The sequence below is a fragment of the Sciurus carolinensis genome, chromosome 7 (assembly GCF_902686445.1).
Source record: "Sciurus carolinensis chromosome 7, mSciCar1.2, whole genome shotgun sequence".
Taxonomy (NCBI): Eukaryota; Metazoa; Chordata; class Mammalia; order Rodentia; family Sciuridae; genus Sciurus; species Sciurus carolinensis.
Window position 1 is genome coordinate 148,435,745 of NC_062219.1, and position 11,567 is coordinate 148,447,311.

Below are 11,567 nucleotides of genomic sequence, written 5' to 3' on the forward strand. Positions count from 1 at the left end.
CATCAGGGAGGAGGTTTTTACCCAGAAGCCCTTGGTGGGCCTCCCCTGGCCTCCCATTGGTCAGAGTCATGCCAGGGCCCAGGCCTTCACTGTTCAGAATTGGGAAAGTAAGTCTCTGGAATATTCACTGTGGAGATATGTGTTTCAGCAAGGAAGGTTGAAAGGGGTGGGAAGAAGTGCTGAATACTTTACAGAACCCAGTTTTACTTTTGGACAGAGAATTGAAATCTATACCCTTGAGTCTCCGCTTTGGTCATAGTTAAGCTGTATAAACCTTCCCCACAAAACAAGACTCTATGAGGGAAATACACATACCACATACGGATATTTTAGCCAAGAATGAAACACATATATGAAGGTGGTCCCCTAAGATCACAGCACCAGTGACATCTCACCAACTTAGTTTGACCGTGAGGAAGCCCTTCCTGTCTCCCTTCTCCCCGTCCCCCTCACTCCTTCCCATGAACCTTTATGTACCATTACAATGGGGAGAATACAGAGGACCACAGTTTTCTGTGACTTTTCCTTGCTTTTGCATTGCACGGCGTGCCACAGCTGTCCTTAATGGCCTTTTGGCAATTCATCAAAGTCTACAATCACTTCTTTATTGTTTCTGCGTCTGCTGGACCGCCCTGGATACCTGAATGATGAACCGATGGCAGCCGGCCAGAACTTCTGCCCAATCATTAAAATTGAGTGACATTACCAGGATGAACGCATCCTTGTATCTGTTTAAGTGATCACTAGGGGTGCTATCAGCAGCATGTTATTCTGTTAATATGTCTTAGTTTTCCTTTTTTTTTTTTCATTCTTTTCCAACCAAACTTTTAAAAGACCTCTGACAGGGCTGGGATATTGCTCAGTGGTAAAGCACTTGCCTAATACATGTGAGACCCTGGGTTCCATTCTTAGCACCCCCAAAACAAAACAAACAAAAGCCTCTGAGTGGTAAGTAGATATCTGATGTTTGAGTCCTTATCTCCAGTTTACACACTAGCCTTCAGTTCTTTGGGCTTAGGATAAGTGAAGCAATTATAGAAGAAGAGTTTGGAAGAAAATACTAAATGATGTGGAAGCAAAGACCCTGACCTTGGAACTTACCTATGTCACTACTCCCTTGACTTTCCAAAGTTTGCAGGTATTAGAGGGTCCATCTCTCTTAGAGTCTGAGAGTCTTTGAATAGTAGGATTCGTTCCTGCTAAAGAGGTTTGTATTAAGGGCCCATCGTTCCCCAATACCATTCCCCAGAATGGTCAGCTGAGACTGCGTGTTTAAGGATGTTATTTTAAAATGAAAAACATGTAATAAGGATAGATTGAGTTACTACTTTTCTAGGTGAGACATCGTGGAGATAGTATTTATTGGAATATTTCACATGTACCCTCTTCCCCAACCTTGAATTTAGGAAGTCATTAACTTCAAAAACTGAACTCCCATTTAATGCCTTCACGTTCTTCTGCACCACCCTTTGGACTTGTTTGCCTCCTGTCTATACATCTCTAGGAATCACAAGCCTTAGGAGGTTGAAAACTAGACTCTCATCTGTTTGATGTTTACAAAACAATGTTGCTTCAGAGGAGGAAGTGCTATGCTGTCCCTCAAGCGACCTCGTTTTCCACCCGGTATGTTTCCTGGGAGGTCGTTTTATACCAAGAGCAATGGAGTCTGTGACCGAACAGAACAGAGAAGCTAAGCCAGTTTTGTAAACAGTCAATGGATGGTCGTCCGCCTCCCACCCATCTTCTTCCCTGTATGCCTCGTGGACCTAGCCTGTGTCGCAGGACTGGCTACCACTGATGGTCCGTGAAAACCCCTGCCTCCTAGAGGCTGTGGGTCCTTTACAAACTATCTCCCACTAGCACATCAAACAGCAGAAGGCCCAGACTGACGAAACCTGACTTACCAGAGGCGGGAGGAAACATTCTAGGGCTGCAAAGTTCGATTGGAGAGAACTTTGCCTTATCTGTTCACGAAGGCAGTGGTACCCTGTTCCATTGGTACCTACTTTGAGAAACGCGGGCAACCCTGTGGCTGGTAGGGTCAGACCCATTATGAAGAGTGACTGTAGAAATCATCACCCTTGGTTATATTATACCCCAGGTAAAAGGGGTAAGGGAAGGGGAAAGCCTCAAGCTTGAGTTAGAGACACACAGATCATCCTGTCTCTCCCTTTATGTTCTAGAAGTTCACCTGGACCCTCACCGAACGTGGTGTCCTGTTGCGGACTGCCAGACAGTGTGCCCTGTGGCAGCAGGTGACCCAGGACAGCCTGTGCTGGTGGAATGCCCTTCTTGCCACCTGAAATTCTGCTCCTGTTGCAAGGATGCTTGGCACGCCGAGGTCTCCTGTAGAGACAATCAGCCCATGGTCCTGCCAACAGAGCATGGGTAAGAAAGGAAGCTGTCTTTGAGATTACTCAGGAGTGTTCGTGGAAACCCAGCAGAGGTTCCTCGGGGGAAGAGGGATCAGACTCACTATTTTCTTATAGAGTATCCCTGACAGGTGTCTCAGAGTTGGTCAATTGGCAACATAGAATAATGACAACAGCATTTCTAAAAGGGATTTTAGTTACTTGCCCCAGAAGAATCTTCCAGGTATTGTGAAGCTAGAGCTTGTGTGAGTTTGACTTTCTCTGGGTGGGGAGGCTCCGTCCTCCGGGGTTCTCGGTAGAGGGCGTGGCTGTCTGCTTAGGTACGGCATCTGCCTGTCTGTGGGCCATCTTGTCCTTTCTGTGTGCAGAATGAGGCAGATTATTTTCCTACCTGAGGAAATTGCCAGCTCCTGAGTGCGCCAATCAGAGCAGAGAGAACACGGCCATACAGTAACAGTCCTGAATTCTTGGGAAATGGAGGAAGACAGCTTCACTTAGCACTTTATTCTCTGAAAAGATGGTGTGGAGATTTAGATTTTGTTATGACGAGAAGCTGTTAAATCAGCATCTTTTCGTATGGAGTTTTGGGTGGAGAGACCTTCATGTTGGATCCCTTGCTTTGCCTGAGGCTGTGGTTGCTCTGCCTTGGCAAGAACGAAATGCCAGTGTTATGGGCCAGTTGGCTTCATCGCCCTGCACCCTCCAAGCGTGCAGAGCAGCCTTCAGGAAGGGTGATGCTGCTTGGAGGTGAAGCTGTGCTCAAATCTCAGACCAGACAGAGGAAGAACAGACCCAATACACACGGCAGGCACCGGCCACCTTACCCGAGTTGAAGCCTCAGCAGTAAGTCCCTCCTGCATTCACACTGTCATGGCAGGATGTGCCTGGGCCTCACAGGCAATGTGAAGAGCAGGGAGGAGCAGGTGATGTGAGTTCTGACAGTGTCGCTTGGCATCTGTGTGTCCTGCCACAAGACACTCATCCCGAGTCTTTTTCCCCATTAGGGAAACAGGTATGGAAGTAGCAGCTGTCACCCCGCAACGGGGTAAGGCTCTTGCCAGTACCAAATCTGTCAGAGACTGGTAACGCCTTGTGCCTGACATGTCCCTGCGCAGGAAGGCGTCTTGAAGAGCAGTAACTGATCTGTAACCCAGAGCCCTGGATCCTCCCTCCCACCCGCTGGTCCAGCTTCTTGTTTTCTATGCCCCTTCAGGCTGCAAGCTACACATCATCTAATATTTTAAAGCACTGATTATTGAACCCCACTCCTCTGTTCATCGACTGAGCGGATCATTAGATAGACAAGGCCTGCCCCATCTGGATCCCGAGCTAGTGTCTCTGGTGTAGCTCACGCTTCCAATTTATTATTCATTGTACCCAAGGAATGAAATATTAATTTGACAAAGCAATGAGTTAAATCAGCTGTGGAAAGTGTAATTATATAATTCACTGAAAGCCAAAATAAATATTCTCTTTTATTTTGAGTTATCTGAACAACTAATAATCTGCGTCTCCTATTTTTTTCTCCCCACCCTTTTTTTTTGAGAGTGAATTAAGCACAGGTAACTGAGAGTTCAATCCTGACCATCTAGAGAGCTGGGAGATCAGTTGATGGCCGTCAGCTGAACACAGCTTTCCATCTGCTTTGTTTCTAGGGCCCTTTTTGGGACAGACTCAGAAGCCCCCATTAAGCAATGCCCAGTGTGTCGTGTGTACATCGAACGCAACGAAGGCTGCGCCCAGATGATGTGCAAGAACTGCAAGCACACGTTTTGCTGGTACTGCCTGCAGAACCTGGACGTAAGTCCCGTCTGAAGAGGGTGGCCATGCGGTCTTTCCTGCAGTGTATCTGCTCCACAGCCTCTATCCACAGCTGTTCCTTTTAAAACACTGAGCCTATTTTTGTCCTGAAAAAGGTATTTATTTTTCTTAATGAGACTTCCTGAGCCCACTGCTTTGTTTTTCTTCTTCTTTCCTTTTTTTTTTTTTTTTTTTTTTTTTTCCCTGTGCTGGGGATCAAACCTTGTGCATGCTAGGCAGGCCCTCTCCCTTTGAGCTATACCCACAACTCCCCTGCTACCTGGGGTTACTGTAAACCCTTTCTTTGGCTACCTTAGATGTGTCGCCTTACCTTTAAAGACAGGCTTCTGTTTTGGGGACATTTCTTTCTTGCTTTCTGACCATTTTCTCACTCTACTATGTAGGGGCTTGTTAGTGTATTCGTTTTATATTACTGTTATAACAAATGGTCATAAATTTTGTGGCTCAGAATAACACAAGTGCATTATTTTGTATTTCTGTACATCAGAAGTCCAACAGAGATCTTACTGGGTTATAATCGAGGTGCGGACTGGGCCACATTCCTTTCTGGAGACTGCAGAGGAGAATCGCTTCCTTGCCCTTTCTGCCGTCTAGAAGGCGCCTACATTGCGTGACTGGTGGCCCCCTTTTTCCATCTTCAAAGCCAGAAGCAGCACATCTCTCCGCTCCTTCTTCCACAGTTGCTACGCCCTCTGACCACAGCGGGATGTTTCTCTGCCTTTAAAGACCCACACAGTTAGATTGGGCCCATTTGTATAAATCAAGAAAATCTCCTCCATTGCAAGGTCCTTAATCCCGTCACACTTGCAAAAGCCCGTTAGCCATTTACACTAACATTCACAGGTTCTGTGGATTGGGCTGTGGGTGTCTTTGGGGACGCTTATTCTGTCTACTATAATTAGATTAATTTCCTCTTTTAGAATTTAAAGAAAACAACAATCCAAATCAGTGGCATCTCTTCACTAACTGGCTCCTGCTCGTTGGCATGGCAGTAGTATATGCCATGTTTTGTCCTGTTCTTTCTGGATCTAGGGACTTGCCTAGTCATGGTTTCTTCTTGCTGTTCATGTGACCTGTCTTCGCAGCTTCCGCTGCGGTTTCATTCAGCCTTGTGCCCAGGTGCATGGTCACCTCAGAGCTGACAGCCTTCCTCTGATTCTAGTCTTTTAAAGTCGGGGCAGTGCAGATTGTTTACAGATATTCCCCACTTGGGCAGTTTGGACCTACAAGACCAAATCAAGATCAGCCCTCAGTCTTGGCTGGGTGGCCATTCTTTGCTCAGCTCTTGGTTTCCTTGCTTGGTTTGCTTTAATTCAACAGGCAGTGTGTTTGGTGATCTAGAATCCTACACACTCGGTGAGAGAGAGTGCAGGCAACAGGGCCTGTTGGCCAGCAGAGGGAAGTTGTTCAGGTGATATGGATCTGAGTCAGCTTGGTCTCAGTGTTCTCAGGAGACAGATGAACTGAGATGAAAATGGACATTTTAGACTCTAGCAGTTCAGCTCAGATTGAAAGAAATATTTGTCACTTTACATTTGTGAAAATTTACCATAGTCCCTTAAATCACAAGTATTTGATATCTAAGACCTGTCAGAATTCTAAATGCGTGATGTTCCAGATGAGGCCCTCACTGGCCACACCTCCACCGGCTTTACAGATGACAAGGAAATCATCTGTTTTCCTTCTGGTGTAGCCACAGTGTTGCTGGGCTCCTGTCCCCAAGGCAGCTGGGCCCAGGAGATTCTCTTCAGGAGTCAAGCGTGTCAGAAACTAAATGTGTGCTCCAGATCTCCATCCTGGGGCTGAACAACACTGCCGGATGGTGTTGTGGGGAACACTCTGTTCTGTCATCCGTGCTGCTGGTCCTCGAGATGAAATGGTACAGATGTTCAGTGGCTGAGCTCACAGATTTCAAATGTGGAAGCATCTTTTTTAGCCAGTGTGTTCTGAGATCCGGTCTCCCTGTTTTGGCCCAAGGCATTGGCTTGTCAGTAACGATGTTTTCTCCAGGCAACTCTCTCTGTACCACGTGATGGCGTTGATCTCTGTTTGTGTGAAAGTTGAGAGGCCGGGGCTGGGAGAAGGGGGATTTTCTAAATTCTGAGTCTGCGGCAGACACCACACAGAGATTTTGAGTGTTGTGGGGAACTGAGTTCATTCCTGCCTGGACCTTCATCCCTGCAGTTTCAGAGACTGAAATGTTCTTAACACTCTGCTTGAGAATCTTACTCCCATGGTGGCTTCAGAGACTCGCTCCCCTTGGTTATCTCTTCTCTGTTCTGGGACTTGGACTTCCTCTCTCCACTGCCACCGTGTCCGCCCATGCCCCCGTGTGCCACGTGGAAGCCAGCCTTTCCTCCAGCCTGCCCGCTGCAAAGCTGGCTGCCTCTTGCTGCTGGCTGGTCCTTACCCGCAGGCAGTGCAGTACGCTCACGTAGCCCACACCCGACTGGGTTCTTTCCAGGGTTTCGAGTGACTTCTTGGTATAATCCAGTGGAGACTTCAGTCCTGACCCTTCCTGGATTCCGCACTTACTGTCTTGCTCACCTCCACTTCAGTCACCCTCTCCACTTGCTTTCCTTGGTCTTTTCTGGCCACGTCCCTGCCCCCTTCCCAGGCCCTCTCTTAATCTGTTCTGAAGTCTTTGAGTTCAGTGGCACCTCTGCTTCCCAGTGGCACTCTTCCAGGGCAGTCTCATTCACGGCCGTGATTTCTTCCACCCCAGGTACTCTGATGCCCAGGTCCGCCTGCCCCAATTCAGATCTCTGGAATGAGCTGCCCTTTGGACAGTACTGCTTGGATATCTCCCCTGTCCGTCAAGTTCAACATCATGTCCAAACCATGATTATCATCTTTCCCTCGAAGCATCTGATCGTCAGTTCTCTGGCCTGCTTTCAACCCCCTGTCTATGGTGGTGCCTCCTGCTTCCCCCTCTAGTCAATCCCTCATGGCTGATTCCCGCTCCTCCATCCGGCCCTGGGCATTGCTCTCCCCGAGTTTGCTGTCGCAGCCTTTGAGCTGCCTCCTTCCTGGCCCTCCCGTTCCATCTCCACCTCTGCTGGTTCTCTCAGTGGCCCTGCTAAGGGCTTTGACTTGATTGTAGAAGCAATCAAGAGTCTCATTGATTATGATCTGTTTTCACTGGGTGATTTATAAAGCTACCACGAAAAGTGAAAGATGACAGGCTTGGAATTCCGAGAGGAGGTTCTCCGGGTCACTCTGTGATTGGTGTGGTTTGTATCCGCCTCTCAATTTGAACTGCGTGTTTCCTGAAACTGCTCCCTTTGTTTTCCAGAATGACATTTTCCTCAGGCACTATGACAAAGGACCATGCAGGAATAAACTCGGCCACTCGAGAGCATCAGTGATGTGGAATCGAACACAGGTACCCTGAGCTTAAAGGGAGTGTGAAGGAAACCGGGCTCCTGACGGCCTCCAGAGCCGCCTCTTCTTCCCGCCACTCTGCTCCCCACTTACCCATGCCGGCCTGGGAGGAGCTGGCGCGTTCTGGGGCAGGGAGACTCCCCATGTGGGGGCAGCTGCCCGAAGATAATTCATGAGCCAGTCAGGCTCCTAGAGGACAAATGGAGGAGCAGAGGCACCAGAGAGTCCACAGAGAGCTACAGAACACGGGGCAGATGTTCCTTCTGGAAAATGGAGGAGGTCTTTCCTAAGACCCTGTAAGGCACATCAACTATCAAAGAGCCCTGCTAGGACTTAGGTCCCCCCACGCATGCCACTGTGTGTTTAGCGGAAGGTTCCAAGGGATTCATGGTTTATTTTTGTAGTTTTTATATCAATCAAAGCCTATGTTCCTTCTGATGGAGCTGACGTTAATGTCCTGCTGGTCATTATTAACCCCACCGTAAGACCATGGAGGAAACTCAGGTGGAGAACGAGCCGATGCCTAGTTCACAGTTCTACTGAGCTTGCAGTGAGCTCTGGTTAGCACTTGGGGTTTGTTCTCACCCTTGACTTAGTCCATTGTATCTTTTTGGTTTATGTCCAACTCAGACTGTTGCCAAACACTGACTAGAATGTCCCATAAATGTAACTGTCCTATGTGCCTGAGATGATGTCTTAGTCTTTTGGGTTACTATAACAAATGACAATAGACTGGGTGAGTTAAACAGCAAAAATTTACTTCTTACAGTTTTGGAGTCTGGGAAGTCTATGCTCTGGGTGCCAGCATGGTCAGGTTCTGGTGAGGGTTCTCCTCCTGACTCCAGATGGCCACATTCTTGTCATGTCTATGGTCGACACACACAGAGAGGGAGACAAGAAGAAACAAGTTCTCTGGTGTCTCTTCTTATAAGGACTAATCCACTAATTGACACCTAGAAGTTCCATCACCACATGCCATCACACTGGGGATTAGGGTGTCAATGTACAAATTTGGAGTCGGGGGAACACAAGCTTTCCGTCCATAGCAGATGGTATTGTTGGAATATGGATAAGTGCTGACATGTGCTTTCTTCTGAACTTCCAGGTGGTAGGAATTCTGGTGGGATTGGGCATCATTGCCTTGGTGACTTCACCATTGTTACTTTTGGCCTCCCCATGCATCATCTGTTGTGTCTGCAAATCCTGTCGGGGCAAGAAGAAAAAGCACGACCCATCCACAACCTAAAGATCTCTGAATTCACGTGCCACAAAGTCTGGGTTATATGAGACAGCACAGCGATAAAGCCCCACTTAGTGATCTTGCCTCCTTCTCCTTGCCAAACTTTGGAAGTGCCTCTGCGTCCAGACTTTGAACTTGCCTTCAAGCCTCCGGCATCGGAAAAGGCTAAGTCCTGGCCGCAGGTGTTCCCGTGTAACAGGAACTGTCTCTGCAGTCCGGGCTGTGCCCGCGGAGCATGTTGGGAGCTTTGGGGTTGCTTGGGAGGAACTAACAAATCGTTTTATCACCTGGAGGACCCCACTGGACTGTTCATCTTCCAGCCAAATCCAAGGAGGCTGAGCGAACGTTTCACATAATAAATGTGTTGTCGCAGTTGGCAACATTCATGCTGAGAAGAAGAGTCTGCTCTGTTTGATTTGAGCACCCTGAGAAACGGGGAAACCCATCGCAGGAGGGGAAGGCTAAGACTACGTGTGAGAAATTCTCATAAGAGCTACAAAGCAGGCTGCTTATCTTAGCAGCTGATGGTTGGTTGTGCCTCTGCCCGTTACTGGGTGTGCTGTTCCCAACGTTCCCACAGTGACTTGGCAGAAACACAATAGGTTTCTCTTCGTGTGATCTCAGCTTCAAGCAGTTGAGACTGCTGTGCAGAGGGAGTTGGTCTTTCCCAGTGAAAGGGTTGCAGCCTGAAAAACAACACCATCTAGTTTAGTGTCTCTCCTTCGGCAAATGTTTCTTTTCTAAGGTGACCACCTTGTCTCTTACAGCCAGTAGCTGTGGTCTGCAGGATCCTTTCATATGAAATATGGGTAGAGTGGTAGAGGCTCAGAACCGTCATCACAGACACAAGGGCCTTCCTTGGGCTCTGTGTTCACACACCTAACCCATCTTGAATTGGATCTAAACGTACACATCAAGAGTAAATATTAGGGTCCATATATGTATCTAGAACCCCTGTGACTTGCAGCCTGCCTAGAATTTCTACCCATTGGGCATGCCTAATAGTAGACACAAAATAAATATTTACCTAAAACCATTCTCTCTATCACTAAAATGGTTTATTATCAACCAACCTAAAGAAATTTTTACCCAGTATATATGTAGGTTTGGGTTGCAAGTTCATAACTTACCCAAGGACATAGACCCAGAAAGATGGCTCTCTTCACACGATAGTACAAATCATACCATGTCTATAAAAACATGAATTGATAATCAAGACATTTACATATATTCCAACAGTTCAGAGCAGCTCTCTTCTCTGCATAATTTAATATTGCTCTGTCTGCATCTGTTAAGACAATCTGAATACTTACTTTCTGTGTGTATGAGGTACCTATAAGATGACAAGAACGTAAGGAATAAAATGGGAACGCTTTATGTATTGTAAAGAAATTTATATCACCTCATTGTGACTTACCTTTCCCATTATACCATTAGTCAGATTTGCAAAAATGGGCCTTGAAAGACAAAAACAGTTTCTCTAGCGACAGGATTATATTATTGCCATCAACAGTGCAGCGGTGGTTCACAAGATAGGCTACATGTTAACTGAGACCCCTCCCCATAGCCAGGGATACTACACTGGGAAAAATCAGGACCTGCCAGACTTTCTGAGGTAACTGAGTAACTAGGTTATTAAATTGCTGCTATCCTGGACCCATTACTAAAGACGATGCTTTGCCTATGTGATGGAATGTATCCCAAATGTGGATGTGTACACTTAAGAAACTTTAATTCACACATACATATTGATATCCAATGTACGTATAGTGCACTCATGGGTCATATCCTTCTTTGTTAGTGTATGTTAATTATACAGAATAGTGGGCTTCATTGTGTCATATTTACATTAACATTTTGATCATTGGTCTTGTACTTTTTCATTTAGAGTTTGCACTCTGGGAAAACTTTTGAATGGCAACCACACCCCCCACCCCAAATTTTCATCATTACTTAAAAATTTCTCGGTAGTGAGTGACTTTCATTTCCTTTGAATCTTTTAATACTTCAGGAGAAAAAAAAAAAAGACATGAACTCTTCCATCAGTGTATCTCATGTTGGTATAACTATAAATGTACATATATTTGAATAGTTAATTCACAGACTACTTCCTCATTATAGAAAAGGGCATTCGTAACTGCTCAGGGGATCATAGGAACCCAACTGAAACTGAATTTTTGTATCAAGGATGACAGTGGTGGCCATGCACACCTCAGTCAGTAACCTCCCTCAGCTTGGTTCCACAGAGACTCTCCAAACAGGCAGATTTCAAGTGACCGGAGTGCTATGTTCTTAGGAATTTGGAGCAAAGGTGGAAGAAAACATCTATGCTATTTCCTTGGTAAAATTAAAGGAATTTGTCTTCTCACAGAGATTTTATAACAGAATTAGCTACTTTTTTTTTTCTTTGCCAGGGCTAGGGAATGGGGGATGTTTGTTAAACTGATTTTAAATAACTGGATTTAATATTTTTTAATGTTGTAAAGTGCCTGAAAAAAATGGTGACCGAAAATGTGAGTTGTCAGAATCAACAGGAACAGGTGGGTAGGTTGAAACCACACTTATCCCGGGTGCATCGAGGGCAGAAAGCAAGCGAAACCAGAGACCGAGTTTACACAGGAGAGAGCTGAGAGCCGTGATATCGGAGGCTGATGCTTTTATTTCGGATAATTGGTCAGTGACAGAGTGTAGCTTGTCCCCTTCCTCTTTCAGCTCTATCTTATCCTGCTGATTCTGCTTTAGGAAAAAAC

General features: G+C 46.4%; 1 protein-coding gene across 5 annotated transcripts in view; it reads left to right on the forward strand.

Moving 5' to 3' along the window:
- Rnf144b (ring finger protein 144B) overlaps nt 1-10,890 on the forward strand; it is a 152,644-nt gene extending 141,754 nt beyond the window's left edge. For all 5 annotated transcript variants that reach the window (XM_047557597.1, XM_047557595.1, XM_047557593.1 and 2 more), the window contains exons 5-8: nt 2,184-2,388; nt 4,028-4,172; nt 7,489-7,578; nt 8,683-10,890. In XM_047557597.1, coding sequence (XP_047413553.1) covers nt 2,184-2,388; nt 4,028-4,172; nt 7,489-7,578; nt 8,683-8,823 — 581 coding nt within the window. In that variant the 3' untranslated portion in view covers nt 8,824-10,890. The remainder of the gene's footprint in view (nt 1-2,183; nt 2,389-4,027; nt 4,173-7,488; nt 7,579-8,682) is intronic.
- Nucleotides 10,891-11,567: the final 677 nt, after the last annotated feature.